At 44.6% G+C, this 21,900-nt stretch overlaps 1 protein-coding gene across 1 annotated transcript in view; it reads right to left on the reverse strand.

The window, feature by feature from the left end:
- Window positions 1-21,900, reverse strand: part of LOC137560956 (integumentary mucin A.1-like) — a 75,752-nt gene that overhangs the window by 13,879 nt on the left and 39,973 nt on the right. Inside the window, exons 5-9 of the mRNA XM_068272143.1 lie at window positions 20,935-21,039; window positions 19,343-19,456; window positions 12,217-12,321; window positions 3,500-3,604; window positions 3,118-3,225 (exon numbers count right to left, since the gene is read on the reverse strand). Of these exons, the coding sequence (XP_068128244.1) occupies window positions 3,118-3,225; window positions 3,500-3,604; window positions 12,217-12,321; window positions 19,343-19,456; window positions 20,935-21,039 (537 nt within the window). The remainder of the gene's footprint in view (window positions 1-3,117; window positions 3,226-3,499; window positions 3,605-12,216; window positions 12,322-19,342; window positions 19,457-20,934; window positions 21,040-21,900) is intronic.

Raw genomic sequence — 21,900 nt, forward strand, 5'->3', positions numbered from 1 at the left:
AATGCTAAATTTAAAATTCTCAGGGTTTCAAAATAAGCATGCATATCTACACCCCACCAAGCCAGCAGAGTATATTAAACACAACAAGGAAATTGGGCAGCAAGTTAAATTTGTAATAATTGTGAGGACACTAAAATTGATTTTTAAAACAGGTTATTTATGTCATCAAACAATTCCACTAGAGAACACACAGCGTTTTATATGAACAAATTCACTTTAATTTTTCAATCACCAATCTTCAAAGTTGCGGACATAGGGCCTGATTCACAAAGCGGTGATAACTCAGTTATCACGCCTAAAAGACTTTAGGCGTGATAACCTTTGCACCAGCAAAGTTATCACCGCTTTGTGCTCTAACTCGCGTGAAGTTTCCACGCGTACGCGCGCGCGCAAAGTCCCATAGGGCTTAATGGGAGCTTCGCGCGAAGCGGGGGCCGCTGCGCGCGCGCGTGCGCGGTTGCGCGCGCAAAACTTTGCGCGCGGAAAATTCCAGCGAGTTTCTTCTTATCATGCCTAAACTGAGTTTAGGCGTGATAAAGGGGTTTTCACAGGCGTAAAGTGTTTGCACCGCTTTGTGAATCAAGCCCCTAGTATGCAAAAGCACTTTCAGAACTCCAAATCACAAAAGTGACTGCCTAGGTTATTTATGGCACTGATTTATATTGCCCTCCTCCTTCTTTAACCATTTCTGCCTCCCGGACGCGACGCTCACGTCCGGGCGGCTGCTGAGCTGCGATCCCGCGATTCGGCGCGCTCCCACGTGCTCCCGCGTGCAATCGCGGGCACGCCCCCGTGTCCCCATGGTGTCCTCCGGTAGCCCTGGGATCAGTGAAAGGGAACATGGTTCCTGATCACCGATCCCTGCCCCCCGCAGAAAAATCGAAGCGCTCACCCGTGAGGCTTCAGTTCTTCTGCCCGGAAAGATTTCCGCATCCCCCTTGTACTTCCGCTTAGCGAGAAGTACAGGGAGGGAAAACAAAAATGAAGGTGGCCATCTTGTGGCCAAATAGTAAAACTACAGCTACACATTTATTACAATACAGTTTACACATATAACACCATTAAAAATTAACTATTTATGTCCCACACCAAAATATTACCCAAATAAAATTTTTAATAGAAAAAAAAATGACAATTAAAAAAAATAAAAAAGACAGAAATAGTTACCTAAGGGCCTGTTCAGACTATCTGCGTATGAAGAATGCATTTAAAATCAAAGAAACGCAAGTTGAAAAACGCATGCGTTTTTCTTGCATTCTAATGCGTATTCTATTGCGTTTTGCACACACACGTGACCCAGGGGAAAAAAAGAATTATGGGAACCGCAGAGGAAAACGGACGCTAAAAACGCAATAGTACGCGTTTTTGATACGCGTCCATAGACTTTCATTGCGTCCGTTTCTATGCGTGACGCACAGAACTGCATGCAGCAATGCGGATGAGAAACGTATGCGTCTCATACGCATACATGTGAACTAGCCCATTCAAAAGCATTAGGAGCCGTTCCTATGCGTTTTTGGTACCCAGACACGTTCCCTGAAAACGTCTAGGAACGCGCATAGTCTGAACAGGCCCTAAGGGTCTGAACTTTTTAAATATGCATTTTAAGGGGGTATTCTACAAACATTTTTTTAAATTATAAGCTTGTAAATAGTGATGGACGCAAAACGGAAACAATGCACCTTTATTTCCAAATAAAATTTTCTCGCCATACATTGTGATAGGGACAAAATTTAAATGGTATAATAATCGAGACAAACGGGCAAATAAAATACATAGGTTTTAATTTTGGTAGCGTGGATTATTTTGAAGCTATAATGGCCGAAACCTGAGAAATAATGAATTTGTTCCATTTTTTCTTATTAATCCTGTTAAAATGCATTTACAGTAAAGTGGCCCTTAGCAAAATGTACCACCCAAAGAAAGCCTAATTAGTGGCCAAAAAAAACAAGATATAGATCAATAAATTGTGATAAGTAGTGATAAAGTTATTAGCGAATGAATGGGAGGTGAAAATTGCTCTGATGCATAAGGTGAAAAATCCCCGCGGGCTGAAATGGTTAATATGTAGCATTTTCTCTAAAATGTAAATGATTTTAACAATGCATTGTAGTCTTACAGTGGCTGAATTTAAAAAAAAAGTCTATGCCATTACATTATAAAGAGAGATTGATAAAGTTCATGGCAGGGATATGGGGATAACCATAAAAGTATCCATACTCTAATGTATAATAAGTCCTTTTCAGATCCCTTACCCAATTGAGGTACAGTAAATTAAAAGACTGCAGTGCCAACATGTACACAATGTTCTAGTAAGCAAGAGGAGTTTACCACGTAGCTACTGCAGGAGTAAATAAGTCTCACCGTTGCCAAATGGAACAGGGCTTCCAAGCCCTATCCTCAATTACCACAAATACTTCAAGTTTTATGGAAATCAACAGAGGTACTTAACTATCAGCTCTGCTGAGACACTAAATATCCCACCTGTGATTATATGTTGTTTCCTGAAAAACATGTACTGTTGGTAGACTTTGAGGACAGGATTCGGAAGCACTGAAATAAAATGTGTGTATGTTACAGCTAGAACCCAAAGTCTGGCCACTTTGTGATCTGGGCAGCAAACACGTGAAATAGCCAGCTGATACAACCAGAACAAGAAGAAAAGCTTCCTTTTGGACTATGGCCAGCATAATGCAACATGACCAGATCTGGACAGCCAAGTCCCGAAGCTACAGCTTGCTATAATGTAGGCTATCTTTCGATGCCATGCCCAATAGAGCTGTCTGCCCAAAGAAGCTACCTGCCCAAAGAAGTTGGAGATGCCTGTGCAAGGTAATGGCATTGTCCTACATTGGGGACACCTGGGCTGCTTACTGTCACCTCCCCAGTCATTACTGTGCCATGATGTTCTCTGCCTGAAGCTGTGCCCATGGAGCTGCATCTGTTCATAACTTCATACACTGTTAGTGCATTTATCCACCCCACGGGAAGGCACTAAGATGCCACTGAAAGCTGTGCACAGCACTTTGGGTATTGGTTGGCCAGATCCCAAAGTGGCCACCTGGCCTTAACATATACAACAATGGCTGGTATTCTTCTACAAGATTAAATCTTTACCAGAGGTGGTTGCTGTTGTGGTTGTTGATGTTGAAGTGCTGATGGTCGTACAGTCTCCACCAGGACAAGAAACTGGGGTAGTTGAATTAACAGGAGGAGGTGTCACAGCTGAAACAAGAAAATGTGGAGACCTGAGTGTTATAAAAACTGTGTCCACAGTCCAAACCAGTTTTCTCTATTTCTGAATGCAGAGGTGAGAAGGGAAACCATCTGTACATAGCCAGATCTTGTAAATATCAGGAGACTTAGCGCATCAGTAATAGGGGGCAACATGGGTAGGTTAACCCCTCAAAATAATAATATAATAATATATATAATTCTCTATTTACTGTTTTAAAATCCGGAAAGAATCATAACACCAGGGGGGTTAATAAAGCTTTACCAGAGGTCGGTGCTGTGGTTGTTGATGTTGAATTGCTGATGGTTGTACAGTTTTCACCCAGACAAATGACTGGTGTGGTTGGATAAACAGGAGGAGGTGTCACATCTGAAACAAGAAAATATGGAGACCTGAATGTTTAAAAGGCAACTGTGTTTAAACCAGTTTTCTCTATTTTTGATGCAGAGGTGAGATACGGAGTCCCCTGTATGTAGCTCTATCACCGGAATTTCCTGAACCTCTACAGTTATTGTAAGCTCAATACAATCGCTGAGGTAGTGTCTGTCACAATTATTTACTGAATTGCTGAACTGTTCTCTCTCCATTACCCTAGCTTTACATTCTTTATTAACCCTTTCGGAACAAGCTGGCTCTTGCCCCTTTAGGATCAGCGCCTTTTTTTTGTTTACTTTTTCTGCTGTAATCATTGTGATTGGCTCACACACTGCCAGGAGCCAATCAAATTAGCTAATGACTGGCTTACAGAGCTCAGCTAGTGTGTTGTCTCCGTGTCATGGGGGTCGCCATGCAAATTATGTAAATCACATTAGCTGCATCTGACACTCTTTTTATTAATCTAATGGTCCACTACCTTCAGGAGGGAGGGAAAGAGCTGAGAGGTCTCTCAGATAGGAAATCAACAAAACAGGAAAGGAGGATATCTTAAAGTAGACCTGAACTGACAGGGATTTCAAGGGTAGAATGTAATAATGATGCCTATAAGAAAGGGCGCCCCATTCACATCAATACAAATCTTTTTTCTATGGGTGTATAAAAAGGGTGCCCCATAAATAGAAAATATCTATATTGTTCATAAAAGTATGCTGCGTAAAAATAAAACAACTATATCGCTTGTTATATTTAGCTTTCATTTCCATACCAACTGTATATTTTACAATAACACATTATTTAAAGGACGACTGTAGGGGGTCAGGGGAAAATGAGTTGAACTTACCCGGGGCTTATAATGGTCCCCCGCAGACGTCCTGTGCCCGCTCAGCCACTCGCCAATGCTCCGATCTTGCCGCTGGTTCACTTCTGGAACTTCCGACTTAAAGTCGGAAAACCACTGTGCCTGCACGGTTGTGTCCTCGCTCCGATTGATGTCACCAGGAGCGTACTATGCAGGAACAGACCATACGGGGCCTGCGCAATACACTCCTGGTGACGTCAGCGGGAGGGAGGTTGTGGCTGCTAAGGCGCAGTGGTTTTCCTTTAAAGTCGGAAATTCCAGAAGTGAACCAGAGGCGGGGCCAGAGCATCAGTGAGTGGCTGTGCTGGCACAGGACGTCTGTGGGGGACCATTATAAGCCCTGGGTAAGTTCAACTCAGTTTCCCCCAACCCCCCTACAGTAGTCCTTTAACAAATAATCATTTATAAAGATGTATATTTGTTTGTAAAATTGTTCCCTGTACTTTCTCAAAAAAAAAAAAAATTCAACTTATTGCACCACTAGTAGCTTCTGTGATTCTTACCTATGTTATAAATTATTGTTTTTCAACAAACTAACTTAATCCTTTCCGGATGTTGGTAATTGAAATCTATACCCTGTTTGGGACCTGTTATCACTACCAGGGCATAGATTTCAATTACTGCACTACATGCTACCACCGATCACGCCACTCTCCTGTCACTGCAATCCACTCGCTCTGTCATCACAAGAACTGGTCAGGAGCCAATGAAATCAACTCCTGACCAGCTCATGGAGCTCTTTTGTCATAGTGATGGCAGAGCAAGTGGGCTTAAGCGACAAAAGAGAGTGACGGGTCCACGTGACATGACATCGGTAAGCCCTGTTTTTGTACCAGAAAGTCTCTAGTCCTTAGGAGGCTAGAGACTGCTTGCAATAAAGTGGTTAGGCACCACAGGGGGGGGGGGAGGGGGGTTAAGGTTAGGCAACACTGTGTGTGTGTGGGGGGGGGGTGTTAAGGTTAGGCCCCACCATGGGAGGGTTAAGGTAAAGCAACACTGCGAGGGAGGGTTAGGTTGGGCACCACCATGGGCGGGGGGGGGGGGGGGGTAAAGGTTAGGCACCAATGGGGGGGAAGGTTAAGGTTATGTATCACCAGGGGGGATTAAGGTTAGGCAACATCAGAAGGGGGGTGTTAAGGTTAGGACTAACAGGGGATCGATCTGTGTGAGAGTAGGGATAGGTTAGGTCCTAGTAACATATCGGTAAATATAACAGATATTTTACTTTATGGATTAAGTTGATTAATATCTGTAAATTAATCAATATTTTATCACTTTTCCAGGCACCCATTTTGCTAGGCATAAAACTAGAGGTTCCAATGGGGAGAGGTAGAATATCAGTATTATAAACAATATTTTACAGCATATCCTGGCGCCCATTTCACTTAACGGTAAGTTTAATATCATTTATATCTGGTGCCCTTTATATCAGGAGCCATTATTATACTGTATGCTTGGGTTTCAATTAGGGGCTGCGTCCGATTCTGAACGGCTCCTGTTGTTCTGCTAAGCCCGAATTGCTAAGCCGTGCCATGCATGGCTATAGGGATTTGGTGCATGCTGCAGAAATCCACAGCTTGCCGTCCCGATTCATTCAGCAGTGTGATCTGGATGGCAAAGGAATTGAACAGATAGGCAGCGTTTCCCCGCCCCTCTCGCACATGGGGAAAAGCTGCAGATTCGTGCCAAATTTGGTAATAGTAGAAATGGGCCCTAAACAATACTGGTTACCTGACAGTTCTACTGATCATTGTCTTCTAATACTTTTAGCCATATATCCCAAACCAATTTGGAGACCAGATATTACTCAGTGAAGTCTGACTCGATTATCTGCATGCTTGTTTCCGGTGTGGTGTGTGATTCAGACACAATTGCAGCCAAAGATTAGTAGGAATCCCAGGTGACTGGTATTGTTTAAAAGAAAAAAAAAATATGTCTGCCTCCATATCCCTCTCAGTTCTGGTGCCATTTGAGGGCAGTAAATGAAAAGCAAACATATGGAAAGGCAAACACACGGTATGCATATACTACTGCTACCTATCTAACCTACGCTGGGGGAAGCTACCTATCTAACCTACACAGGGGGAAGGTACCTATCTAACCTACGCTTGGGGAAGCTACCTATCTACCCTACGCAGGGGGAAGGTACCTATCTAACCTACACTGGGGGAAGCTACCTATCTAACCTACGCAGGGGGCAGCTACCTATCTAACCTACACAGGGGGAAGGTACCTATCTAACCTACGCTGGGGGATGCTACCTATCTAACCTACGCTGGAGGAAGCTACCTATCTAACCTACGCTGGGGGAAGCTACCTATCTAACCTACGCTGGGGGAAGCTACCTATCTAACCTACGCTGGGGGAAGGTACCTATCTAACCTACGCAGGGGGCAGCTACCTATCTAACCTACGCAGGGGGAAGCTACCTATCTAACCTACGCAGGGGGAAGCTACCTATCTAACCTACACAGGGGGAAGGTACCTATCTAACCTACGCTGGGGGATGCTACCTATCTAACCTACGCTGGGGGCAGCTACCTATCTAACCAACGCAGGGGGATGCTACCCATCTAACCTACGCTGGGTGATGCTACCTATCTAACCTACGCTGGGGGAAGCTACCTATCTAACCTACGCTGGGGGAAGCTACCTATCTAACCTACGCTGGGGGAAGGTACCTATCTAACCTACGCAGGGGGCAGCTACCTATATAACCTACGCAGGGGGAAGCTACCTATCTAACCTACACAGGGGGAAGGTACCTATCTAACCTACGCTGGGGAAGCTACCTATCTAACCTACGCAGGGGGAAGGTACCTATCTAACCTACGCTGGGGGATGCTACCTATCTAACCTACACAGGGGGAAGCTACCTATCTAACCTACGCAGGGGGAAGCTACCTATCTAACTTACACAGGGGGAAGGTACCTATCTAACCTACGCTGGGGGATGCTACCTATCTAACCTACGCTGGGGGCAGCTACCTATCTAACCTACGCAGGGGGAAGGTACCTATCTAACCTACGCTGGGGGATGCTACCTATCTAACCTATGCTGGGGGAAGCTACCTATCTAACCTACGCTGGGGGAAGCTACCTATCTAACCTACGCTGGGGGAAGGTACCTATCTAACCTACGCTGGGGGATGCTACCTATCTAACCTACGCTGGGGGCAGCTACCTATCTAACCTACGCAGGGGGAAGGTACCTATCTAACCTACGCTGGGGGATGCTACCTATCTAACCTATGCTGGGGGAAGCTACCTATCTAACCTACGCTGGGGGAAGCTACCTATCTAACCTACGCTGGGGGAAGGTACCTATCTAACCTACGCAGGGGGCAGCTACCTATCTAACCTACGCAGGGGGAAGCTACCTATCTAACCTACACAGGGGGAAGGTACCTATCTAACCTACGCTGGGGGAAGGTACCTATCTAACCTACACAGGGGGAAGCTAACTATCTAACATACGCTGGGGGAAGCTACCTATCTAACCTACACAGGGGGAATGTACCTATCTAACCTACGCTTGGGGAAGCTACCTATCTAACCTACGCTGGGGGAAGCTACCTATCTAACCTACGCAGGGGGCAGCTACCTATCTAACCTACGCAGGGGGAAGGTACCTATCTAACCTACGCTGGGGGATGCTACCTATCTAACCTACGCTGGGGGAAGCTACCTATCTAACCTACGCTGGGGGAAGGTACCTATCTAAACTACGCAGGGGGCAGCTACCTATCTAACCTACGCAGGGGGAAGCTACCTATCTAACCTACGCAGGGGGAAGCTACCTATCTAATCTACAGAGGGGGAAGGTACCTATCTAACCTACGCTGGGGGATGCTACCTATCTAACCTACGCTGGGGGCAGCTACCTATCTAACCTACGCAGGGGGAAGGTACCTATCTAACCTATGCTGGGGGATGCTACCTATCTAACCTACACTGGGGGAAGCTACTGTATATTCCTGCGTATAAGACTACTTTTTAACCCTTGAAAATCTTCTAAAAAAAAGTTGGGGGTCGTCTTATACGCCAGGTATCATTGATGTTGGGTGATACTTCCTATCCTGTTACCGTCTCTCAGATCTTGCTGCTGAGGACTGTAGTGAAGCAGCGCAGGCGCATATGTGTGAGATCTAAGAGGAAGAGAGGAAGGTAAATAGGATACAAGGGTGGGCTAGAAGGGTGAAAGAGGCGTGTTTTATGTGCACAGCGCAATCTATTCTTCCATACCGCTCTGATAAACAAGGAGGAAGGGAGAGCTGTCCAATCCACTTAGGGAGAGTTGACCAATCCAACCAGTCAATTGACTATATACTGTTATATACTGGGTACCACATACAGTACAGCACCAGTATATGATTTTTTTTTTATTTGGTGTACATTGGAAGAGGGGTAGTCTTATACGGTGAGTAGATCACAAACTCTATATTTTAACTGAAAAAGTTGGGGGGTCGTCTTATACACCCAGTCGTCTTATACGCCGGAATATACGGTACCTATCTAATCTACGCTGGGGGAAGGTACCTATCTAACCTACGCTGGGGGATGCTACCTATCTAACCTACGCTGGGAAAAGCTACCTATCTAACCTACGCTGGGGGAAGCTACCTTACTAACCTACGCTGGGGGATGCTACCTATCTAACCTACGCAGGGGGAAGCTACCTATCTAATCTACGCTGGGGGAAGCTACCTATCTAACCTACGCTGGGGGATGCTACCTATCTAACCTACGCAGGGGGAAGCTACCTATCTAACCTACGCTGGGGGAAGCTACCTATCTAATCTACGCTGGGGGATGCTACCTATGTAACCTACGCAGGGGGAAGCTACCTATCTAATCTACGCTGGGGGAAGCTACCTATCTAACCTTCGGGGGAAGCTACCTATCTAATCTACGCTGGGGGGAGGTACCTATCTAACCTATGCAGGGGGCAGCTACCTATCTAACCTACGCTGGTGGATGCTACCTATCTAACCTACGCTGGGGGATGCTACCTATCTAACCTGCCCTGGGGGGAGCTACCTATCTAATCTACGCTGGGGGAAGGTACCTATCTAACGTACGCAAGGGGAAGCTACCTATCTAACCTACGCAGGGGAAAGCTACCTATCTAACATACCCTGAGGGGAGCTACCTATCTAATCTACACTGGGGGAAGGTACCGATCTAACCTACGCTGGGAAAGCTACCTATCTAACCTACACTGGGGGATACTACCTATCTAACCTATGCTGGGGACATCTACCTATCTAATATATACTGGGGGTACCTACCTATCTAACCTATACTGGGGGCACCTACCTATCTAACCTATACTGGAGGTACCTACCTACCTATCTAAGCTACCCATCTAATCTACACTGGGGCAGCTACCTATCTAACCTACGCTGGGGGAAGCTACCTATCTAACCTACACTGAGGGAAGCTACCTATCTAACCTACGCCCGGGGGAAGCTACCTATCTAATCTATGCTGGGGGAAGCTACCTATCTAACCTATACTGGGGGAAGCTACCTATCTAACCTACACTGGGGGAAGCTACCTATCTAACCTATGCCCGGGGGAAGCTACCTATCTAACCTATGCTGGAGGTACCTACCTATCTAACCTATACTGGAGGTACCTACCTATGTAACCTATACTGGAGGCACCTACCTATCTACAGCCAAGCAAAGCCCCAGGGCCCAAGCCCTGCAAAGCAGAGCCCTCAGCAAAGCAATTCCCTAGCCTAGCAAAGCCTCCTGGTCCCAGCCTTGCAAAGCATACAGCCAAGCAAAGCCTAGTAAAGTCCCAGCAAAGCTCCCCAAAATGCCTGCAGAAAATTGCCCAGCCCAGCAAAGCCCCCAGCAAGTTACCTAGCAAAGCCAGGCCGGCTCAACATCACTGCCAGCCAAGCAGGCACAGCATCACTGTCAGCCAGGCCGGCACAGCATCACCACCAGCAAGGCCAGCACAGCATCACCATCAGCCAGGCCAGCACAACATAGCATAACCACCAGCCAGGCAGCCAAGCATAACCGCCAGCCGAGTACAGCACACAGGCCAGCCAGCCGAAGGCAAGACAAAAGCCAGGTGAGGGGCTTATATATGTGAAATACTGTCTATTGAATATATTTAAGTTACGCCGCTGCTATGTTCATTTGCATTTGGCCCCACCTATGACCGCACCCACTTTACACAGCATGACCACGCCCATTTTTTGCCACGGCATGCTACGCGCACCGCACACTCGTTCCCTCTTGTTGCCCAGGGGTGCCCCAGATCTCCCAGGAACCTAGAAATGCCCCTGCATCGCATGCACAATTGACCCCGGACTGGACGACTTTCTGGGGCCAATTGCGGATGAACGGGAAGTCAGAGGAGCACCGTGTGGGAGAAATCAGACTGGATCTCTCCTTGTTGTTTTATCCCCATCTCAGGTTCCCTTTCAGTGTTTTTTTTTTCTACCAGAAAAGGTGTATTGTTCAAAAAGAAAATATTAAAAGAATGAGCAGATCAGACACTTACGGCAGTATTGAAAATATACAGATCTGTCCAAACAGTGTAATGTAATGCAACAGGTAAAGAGGACAATAGTAAATAGTACAGGTCTTAGGAAATGATAACTTAAAGAAGAAACATTTGCAGATTAAATTAATGCCAAAACACAAAAAAAGGGCGCAGTGAAAAAAAAAGGGCCCGGCTGGATAACGAAATGGCGCCGGTGGATAACAAAATCTGATAACGATAAACATCGTTGTCAAACTTGGTTAATGATAAATACTGTTGTAAAACCAGACAGGAAACAGTATTGAAAAGTTATTAACATTAAAAATCATTATGTAATGCAGTCATTTATATACAATGTTTAATCTTCTACTACTGCTTCAACTATATGAATTGTATCATTATTTCTTGTATGCTGGAAACAAAAAAAATTGTTACGTAATTCAACAATACAGCTTAACCCAACCCTACTCTCACACAGAACCCTCCCCTGGTGGTGCCTAAAACTAACCACCCCCGGTGGTGTCTAACCCTAACCCCCCCCCCCTCCCCGGTTGGTGTCTAACCATAAGAACCCCCCTGGTGGTGCCTAACCCTAACCACCACCCCCGGTGTTCCCTAAAACTAACCGTCACCCAGGTGGTGCCTAACCCTAACCACTCCCCCTGGTGGTGTCTAACCCTAACCACCCCCCTGGTGGTGCCTAACCCTAACCACTCCCTCTGCAGAAACACCCTTTTCCACATAGAAACGATAATATCTTTGATAACGTAAAATCTGTGCATACAAATGAAATAATATGACAAAAACGATAACGTTGCAAGCTTCTAAAACATAGTTCAAAAACTATAATGTTCTAATGTGTTAACGATATTTATTGTGGCGCCCTTTTTTCTGCTTTTTTCGCCGTATTAACGAATAATTGCATTAGAGTCTATGGCGGCGCCCTTTTCGTCCACCCTCAGCCGGCACCCTTTTTTCCTGCTACCAAAAACTGGAAACTGGAAGTAGGGGGCATGTAAATCACATTTATTTTATTTATTTGAGTATTTATATAGCGCTGACATATTACGCAGCGCTGTACAGAGTATATTGTCTTGTCACATAAGAGAGTAGAGGTTCCCTTTAAGTTAGTTTAAGTTGCATATAGTGGTAGATTGTCTGTCCGAGCATACATTTTATAGAACAATGGCTCAAGTCCTATATGGGAGAAAAAAATATTTATATAATAATCACACTTTACCAGGGTTGGATGCTGTGGTTGTGGAGGGTGAGGTAGTGACAGGTATACAGGATCCAAGGATGCAATAAAATGATGTGGTTCCCTCAGTAGGAGGAGATGTTCCAGCTAAAATGAGAAAATACTGACATTTCAGACCCAGCAATGTTGTGACGTTTACAGTAACACTGTGGTCTCCATGAACCTACCTTGTAATAAGGCTGCACACTAAGCACTAAGACTAACAGGGGACTCAGGGCCAGTTCTAGACTTTTTACCTGCCTGAAGCAAACATTGCGAAGGTGGTACCCCCCCCATCCTGCCCCCACACATTTGAAATGCAATAAGTACCCCTCACATGACACTTAGCAATAATCCTACATATAGACTGCAACAATTGCCCTCCTCCCTTCGTATCATCACTGGTGTCAGTGGGTATAATAGATACAAAAATACCCCAACATGCCTCATATCATCCCCACAACCACAGTGCAGTCACCTGGCTATCATTGGTGTTCAGTGGGCAAGTATGCCTGTTCCTCATCATTCCTGTTTAATGTACATATGTGTGTGTGTGTGTGGGGGGGGGGGGGGGGAGAGTGTCTCAAAGTTACAGAACGTCAGAAACAGTGACGGGGTAAGCCACGCAGTAGGTTTTCTCAGGCCCTGCTGGGCCGATTTGAATAATTTTTTTTTGGCTGAACGCAGCTAGCACTTTGCTAGCTGCGTCAGCACTTCGATCGCCGCTGCCCCGCGCTCGATCACCGCTATCCGCGTTGCAACACAGCCCCCCCCCAGACCCCTGCGCTGCCTGACCTATCAGCGCCAGGCAGCGGCAAGGGGTGGATCGGGACTCCCTTAGACATCATGACGTCCATGACGTTGGTGACGTCATCCCGCCCCGTCGCCATGGCGACTGGGGAAGCCCTCCAGGAAATCCCGTTCTTTGAACGGGATTTCCTGATCGCCTATCACCGGAGGCGATCGGCGGGGCTGGGGGGATGCCGCTGAGCAGAGGCTATCATGTAGCGAGCCCTCGGCTCGCTACATGATTTAAAAAAAAAAAAAAAAAAAACGGCTGCGCTGCCCCCTGGCGGTTTTTAATATACCGCCAGGAGGGTTAAGACCAAAGGATATCCCAGGGTGTTTACACATACACTGCAGTTTAGTAACCAAAGCTTCTAACAGGCAGCCTCTCCATGCTGTGTGTGTACGCAGTGTACCACCCTGAAGCTTGTGATTCACCCTGCTTCTCAATGCAGGCTGCAGCAGCAGGACAGATGGCCAGAGTTTTGGGTGACTACACTGAAGAAGCTTGTCTCGTCAACACACTCCCAGTTTATCTCTGTGCTGGAGGTACACAGCTGCTTCATTTACGATGTCTACCCATCACCAGAGTCTGATTTGCTTTATGTTATGTTGAGGAAATTGTTGATCCTATTAATTTAGCCAGGATGCCTGGGAAAGCCTCCTCAGTAACAGTTAAGGCATCTAATTACATTTATGTTCGCGAAAAAAAATTTCTCCTCTGTATGTCAGTGTATATAAGCTGTGTTTTTCAGTTTTTTTCAGGAACTAAGTCCGACGAAGGCTTTTTATAAGCCGAAAGCTCACTGTTTACTCATCTCTAAGTTAGTTATAAATGGTATCATCCTGATTCAAAACTCCTTGCTTTAACTGATGGCTAACACGGCACAACACTCTACTGCTTCCTCATACATGAGAAAACTGTTACTATGCAACGAATGGCACAATTCATATATATTTGAATGAAAATGCATATAATAATAATGGCAGCAGTACAAAGGGGTAACTGACTCTTGGGTCCATGCAAAAACTACTTTAATATTAAATCATGAATTACTACAAAGCACATAAATAATTAGCAAATACATAAACACTTTACAAACTAACAATTATCTAAAAAGCCAAAAGAATTAAACCACACGAGAGCCAACTCAGGGGCTGCAGTCCTCTGGTCCCAGGTAACAGTTTGTGGTTGGAAAAACTGGTGTGTGTTCAGTAACACTGCTATTAAACTGTATGCATAGGCAAGCTGTAAAACTTGAATCCAAAGGCAAGGCAGCAGTACGTCCTGCAAAAACTTGCACGCTCGTTGGTAAATATCACATTATATTGTATATGAAGTGTCAGTCCTGGACCCAATCACAGAACAGGAGACAAAACTTGTAAGTTAGTCGTTGTAGTATAGCGCTGGACTCAATCACAGTCCCATATAAACACATGTATCCAATGTTATACCAACAGATTCATAAGGAGCAGATGGATCCATACAAAATATGCAGTCACACAGATCTCCAGAAGCAGTGGATGTTAGATTGCAAAACGAAAGGCAGTTAGTAATGCAGCCATGCAAAAATGCCAAGCAGTTCATTCCCAGCAGAATAGTGCAGCAGCTTTAGTAGTAGATATTTACCACACCGATACACCAGCAAAACAGAAGTCCGTAGTCCAAGTTATCAGATGGCTCTGGGGTAAAGTCCATGGCTTAGACGCTTGTAGAGCTGCCGCAGACATTTCAAGTTCAGCTCCTGGAACCTGCCCCTCCGCCACATTCTCACGTACCCAATCACAAGAGTGGCTGGACGGAGACGCTAAACACCGCCCACCACCAAGCATGGAGGAGGGCACATTCGTGTCATGCGCTCCACAGTGGGACGCAAATAGGAAGTCCACGCGTTCCACTGTGAGTGAGGGGAGAGAGGGGACGTATGGACTTCCTATTTGCGTCCCACTGTGGGACGCATGACACACATGCACCCTCCTCCGTCCTTGGCGTCTGGCATCTCCGTCCAGTCGCTCTTACGATTGGCTACATGAGGATGGGGCGGAGGAGGAGGTCCCGGGAGTTGAACTTGAAATGTCTGAGTACTTCCCTAGGCAGAGGGAGGCTTTCCCCATACCTCTCTGCCTCACTGTTCCTGTGCTGGGTATATCTGGAGGTATTCTGTTATAGTTTGCCTTATACAGTGGTATGCAAAAGTATTCGGCCCCCTTGAAGTTTTCCACATTTTGTCATATTACTGCCACAAACATCAATCAATTTTATTGGAATTCCACATGAAAGACCAATGCAAAGTGGTGTACACATGAGAAGTGGAATGAAAATCATACATGATTCCAAACATTTTTTTACAAATAAATAACTGCAAAGTGGGGTGTGCATAATTATTCAGCCCCCTGAGTCAATACTTTGTAGAACTACCTTATGCTGCAATTACAGCTGCCAGTCTTTTAGGGTATGTCTCTACCAGCTTTGCACATCTAGAGACTGAAATCCTTGCCCATTCTTCTGTGCAAAACAGCTCCAGCTTAGTCAGATTAGATGGACAGCGTTTGTGAACAGCAGTTTTCAGATCTTGCCACAGATTTTCGATTGGATTTAGATCTGGACTTTGACTGGGCCATTCTAACACATGGATATGTTTTGTTTTAAACCATTCCATTGTTGCCCTGGCTTTATGTTTAGGGTCGTTGTCCTGCTGGAAGGTGAACCTCCGCAGCAGTCTCAAGTCTTTTGCAGACTCCAAGAGGTTTTCTTCCAAGATTGCCCTGTATTTGGCTCCATCCATCTTCCTATCAACTCTGACCAGCTTCCCTGTCCCTGCTGAAGAGAAGCACCCCCAGAGCATGATGCTGCCACCACCATATTTGCCAGTGGGGATGGTGTGTTCAGAGTGATGCAGTGTTAGTTTTCCACCACACATAGCGTTTTGCGTTTTGGCCAAAAAGTTCCGTTTTGGTCTCATCTGACCAGAGCACCTTCTTCCACATGTTTGCTGTGTCCCCCACATGGCTTGTGGCAAACTGCAAATGGGACTTCTTATGCTTTTCTGTTAACAATGGCTTTCTTCTTGCCACTCTTCCATAAAGGCCAATTTTGGGCAGTGCACGACTAATAGTTGTCCTATGGACAGATTCCCCCACCTGAGCTGTAGATCTCTGCAGTTTGTCCAGAGTCACCATGGGCCTCTTAACTGCATTTCTGATCAGCACTCTCCTTGTTCAGCCTGTGAGTTTAGGTGGACGGCCTTGTCTTGGTAGGTTTACAGTTGTGCCACACTCCTTCCATTTCTGAATGATTGTTTGAACAGTGCTCCGTGGGATGTTCAAGGCTTTGGAAATCTTTTTGTAGCCTAAGCCTGCTTTAAATTTCTCAATAACTTTATCCCAGACATGTCTGTTGTGTTCTTTGGACTTTATGGTGTTGTTGCTCCCAATATTCTCTTAGATAACCTCTGAGGTCAACACAGAGCAGCTGTATTTGTACTGACATTAGATTACACACAGGTGCACTCTATTTAGTCATTAGCACTCATCAGGCAATGTCTATAGGCAACTGACTGCACTCAGACCAAAGGGGGCTGAATAATTACGCACACCCCACTTTGCAGTTATTTATTTGTAAAAACTGTTTGGAATCATGTATGATTTTCGATCCACTTCTCAAGTGTACACCACTTTGTATTGGTCTTTCATGTGGAATTCCAATAAAATTGATTCATGTTTGTGGCAGTAATGTGACAAAATGTGGAAAACTTCAAGGGGGCTGAATACTTTTGCAAGCCACTGTAGTGTGCCTAAATTGTCAGGTTATAAATGTATATAACAATGAATAAATTCACCTGTGAGAAGAAAATTATTTAAAGTGTAACTGAGATATTGCAAAAGAAAAAATGTCTACATACCTGGAGCTCCCTCCAGCCCTCTCCTCTCCAGGCTCTTTACCATCATCCTGCCCCATCTGGATCATCCATAATTTGCCCCATAAACTTGTTCAGTCAGGCGCAGGCTCCCATTTTGCACAGCTGTGGCCAGCAGCGGTTTGCACCTGTGCAAAAGTACTGCACAGGCGCAGAATGCTCCCAGTGAGGGGTTTGGTACGGGCGCGTGCAGCCAGGCTGCACATTACGCCCCAGACAGGAAGACTTACCAGGGCCAATTGTGGATGCTCCAGACAGTGGAGGAGGACGAGAGAGAACAATCAGCCTGGAGGGGGCTGGAGGAAGCCCCAGGTATATATATCGTTTTTTTTCTCTTTTGCACCAGCGTAGGTATCTTTTAAGATAAAATATCAATGCTTTACCAGTGGGGGTTCTTCTTATTGTTGGGGATGAAGTAGAGACATTTCTGCATTCACCATCAGCACACGTTACTGATGTGATATTTTCAGCACTTGGGGTTGTCATTGCTGAAAGAAGAAAACATTGATATATGAGTACAGCAATCTGGTGGCAACTAAAAGTCAATTTCACTCTTATTAAAGGGGGAAAAAAGGTCTGGGGAATACTTCTTTGAGCAAGCTTCATTTTTCTGAAGAAAGAAAATCATTTGAATAAGTTTCTTTACTTTAACCACTTCCCAACTGAGGGGTTTTACCCCTTCAGCATCCGAGCAATTTTCTCCTTTCAGCGCTCTTTACATTCATTCGCCTATAACTTTATCATTACTTATCGCGATGAAATGAACTATATCTTGTTTTTTTCACCACCAATTAGGCTTTCTTTAGGTGGGACATTATGCCAAGAATAATTTTATTCTAATTGTGTTTTAATGGGAAAATAGGAAAACATATGGGAAAAAAAACATTATTTTTCAGTTTTCGGCGATTATAGTTTTAAAAAAATAATGCATGCTACTGTAATTAAAACCCATGAAATGTATTTGCCATTTTGTCCCGGTTATAAAACCATTTAAATTATGTCCCTATCACAATGTTTGGCGCCAATATTTTATTTGGAAATAAAGGTGCATTTTTTTCAGTTTTGCGTCCATCCCTAATTACAAGCCCATAGTTTATAAAGTAACAGTGTTGTACCCTCCTGATATAAATATTTAAAAAGTTCAGTCTCTAAGGTAACTATTTATGTATTTTTTTTAATTGTAATTTTTTTTTTTTTTTTTATTACAAAAAAAAATAAAATGGGGAGTGTGGGAGGTAATGAGTTAATTTTTTGTGTATAAGTAATGTATGTGTGTGTGAAAAATAGTTTAGGGTGTAGTTTACTATTTGGCCACAAGATGGCAACAGTTTAATGCGACCTCCAAGCGTCCTTCCGGAAGCTTGGAGGAAGTACAAAGAGGCTGGGATTTTTTTTTCTTTTTCACAGTGATCGCGCTGCTTAGCGAAAGCAGCAGATCATTGCGGGGGCAGAGATCAACGAACTGGAATGTATTTTCCCGTTCATTGATCTCCGGGCGAGCAGGCAGCAGCGTGCACGATCGCGGGAGTGCGAGCGGGAGAGCGGACAGCGGCGGTAGCGGCGGGGGTACATATATCTACGCTCCGGGCGGGGAAGTGAAGTCCAAAGGAGCGTAGATATACTGTACGCGGGCGGGGAACTAGTTAAATAGGATCTTCATGGGGGTCTTAACAATGTAAAAGTAAATGTGGTTGTTCTAGTAAAGTCTACCTGACTCCCTAATTTGGCAAAAATGTGCCTGAAAAAAATGTACGTAAGATACTTTAGTGAAATATCCTCCAATATTTCAATTATGCATTCAAATTAGTAAGTTCATAGGCCTTAGATCCTGCTGTGTACATAGATTACTTTTGTGTGTATTAAACACATAGTAAGGCCTCGTTCAGACTATACGCGCTGCCGTCCGCATTTTGGCAGCGCGTATAGTGTGCGACACGCAAGAACGGTAGAAGGGCATAGACAGCCCTTCTACCGTTCCCATCATATGCGCTGCGTGGCAGCACGATTGCGCTATCGCGTGCTGCACGCATTTTTGGGAATCGCAGCGCAGATCCCATTCATTGTAATGAATGGGATCTGCAGCGCAGCGCATAGGAGCGCAGATGGCGTGCGATCGGACGCGTTGCGTTCCAATCGCACATCCATCTGCGCTAAATGATGTGAATGAGGCCTAAAGCTGTATCTGGGCACCATTTTTGTGGAACAGAATACATTGTGGAATAGATTATATAGATTTTTTCTTTGAATATATGATGATTTGGATAAATTACAGCCTTTACAGTTAGTTAAAAGCAGTCCATTTCTTCTATAATCCATTTCATGCTATTACAGAACATCTATCCAAAACATCACTTTATACACATACATAAGATAGAATTAAGTCCCATTTAAAACAAAGAAGCCCTAATAAAATAATTATGCTTTACCAGAGGTAGTTCTTGTGGTTTCTGGAGGTGAAGTAGTTGTTGTGTATACATAGCCTTCACTAGCAGTGCCTTCATTAACTTCTGTGGTATTTTCAGCATTTGCGGTTGTCATGGCTGGAAGAGGAAAATATTGATACTTGATTGTAATGCTCTGGGGGCAAAGACAGCCGTGAAGAGGTGGCAGACAGCAGAATGCTGTGTGAGGAAAATTCTTGCAAGTTAATGCTAATAAACTGTATCATATATATGTTTCCTGAACTAGGCCTAATCCTAGCAGGCTGAAGATATATATAATAGGCCTACCTATACCCATTCTGCTGAAAGAGAAGTTTATGAATGCGTTTTGTCACTGAACATTTTTTTTTTATCCTTATGATTTAATACAAATATTTCTTTAAAAGAATTTAATTGGTGTCTGAAGGATTTCTTTACAGTTTAAGCATCCTGGAGGTATTACATTACAGTGCATAGCCACTGAATCTCTTCCCACTATGAGCATTCCTGTTGCGTTACTGCTCAGTATTGTGGTCACAGGAGCTGGAGCTACAAAGCAGAGTTCAAATTGTGTCAAGTTAAAGTGATGTTCTAAGATGAAGTTCTGGAAATATTTAAATGTATTAACTTCTACAGAGAGCAAAAGTAAAACCTATTAGTTGTGGTAAACCATGTATAGGTTGAAAATGAAACCTGTAGTAAAAAAATTGCCCCAAATAAATACTTCCCTAGGCAGAGGGAGGCTTTCCCCATACCCCTCTGCCTCACTGTTCCTGTGCTGGGAATCCCTGAAGCACATGGACAAAGGCTTGTTGACAGAGCTTGGCCACACTGTGCAGGTGCAGTCGACTCATGCCTGCGCACTAGCATGGCGCAAAAGGGCTTGTTTTTTTTCCACCAAGCTTGATAAGCAGCTCCGTGCTACTGCACAGGTGCAACCTGTCCTGAGCTTGCTCAGTGAGGTCTAGCTCATTCTCATACGCGAGCACAGCAGTGAGCTTCGGGTGCCTTGGCACTGGAGCAGTGAAGCAGAGGGGGATGGGGAAGCCTATGGAGAATAGAGGTAGATAGGTCTTCTTCTAAAGGTACTCATGGTATTCTGTTATAGTGTGCCTATCTAGATTGTCAGGTTATAAACGTATATAACAATGACTAAATTCACCTTTGGGCAGAAAATTCTTTAAAATGTACCTGAGATGGTGCAAAAGAAAACACTTATACTCCAGGCTCTCTCGCCATCATCCTGCCCCATCTAGATCATTCATAATTGGCCCCAAAAAGTTGTTCAGTCAGGCGCAGGCTCCCATGTTGCACTACTGTGGCTGGCAGTGTTTTGCACCTGTTCAATAGTACTGCACAGGCGCAGAATGCTCCTATTGGGGGTTTGCTATGGGCATCTGCAGCCAGGCCGCACATGCGCAGGACACCCCAGACTGGAAGACTTACCGTGGCCAATAGGGATGATCCAAACGGTGGAGGAGGACGAGAGAGAGCGATCAGCCTGGAGGGGCTGGAGGAAGCCCAGGTGTATATAATTAGTTTTTTTTTTCCTTTGCACCAACGCAGGTATCCTTTAAGATAAAATAACAATGCCTTACCAGTGGGGGCTCTTGTGATTGTTGGGGGTGAAGTAGAGACATTTCTGCATTCACCATCAGCACACGTTACTGATGTGATATTTTCACCACTTGGGGTTGTTATTGCTGAAAGAAGAAAACATTGATACATGAGTACAGCAATCTGGTGGCAACTAAAAGTCCATTTCACTCTTATTAATGGGAAAAAAAGGTGTGGGGAACACTTATTTGAGCAAGCTTTTTTTTCTGAAGAAGGAAAATCATTTTAATAAGTGTCTTTACTTTAAATAGGATCTTCATGGGGGTCTTAACAATGTAAAAGTAAATGTGTTTTTTCTAGTAAAGTCTACCTGACTCTATAATTTGGCAATAATGTGCCTGAAAAAAATAGAACATGAGATACTTTAGTATAATATCCTCCAATATTTTAGTTATGCATTCAAATTAGTAAGTTCATAGGCCTTAGATCCTGCAGTGTACATAAGATCACTTTTTTGTATATTAAACACATAGTAAATCTGTATCTGGGCACCTTTTTTTGTGGAACAGAAAACATTGTGGAATAGATCATATTGAATTTTTCTTTGAATATATGATGATTTGGATAAATGACAACCTATACATGAAATATGCTCAGTTAAAGGGACCCTGGGCAGACCAAAAAAAAAATGAAACTGGTACTTACCTGGGGCTTCCTCCAGCCCACCATAGGCCAAAAGGTCTCCCAGCATCCTCCTGGCTCCTCTCCCAGTCCAGCTAGCGGCTCCGCTACAGGCAACTTTCGGGCTAAAGGTTGGCCGTTTCTTCCTGAATGGGGACGCTCCACGTGACACGTATGGGATTCCCAAGCAAGCACTGGTCATTTCTGAAGCCAGCAGTTTAACTGCCTGAGTTCAAAGAGACCCTGCAATGCTTTGTAGGATTCCTCAAAGATATTATGGAGTCTGTGCAGTTCAAAGTCAACAGTTTTCCTCAAATGCCATGCAA

The sequence above is a fragment of the Hyperolius riggenbachi genome, chromosome 3, assembly GCF_040937935.1.
Source record: "Hyperolius riggenbachi isolate aHypRig1 chromosome 3, aHypRig1.pri, whole genome shotgun sequence".
Taxonomy (NCBI): domain Eukaryota; kingdom Metazoa; phylum Chordata; class Amphibia; order Anura; family Hyperoliidae; genus Hyperolius; species Hyperolius riggenbachi.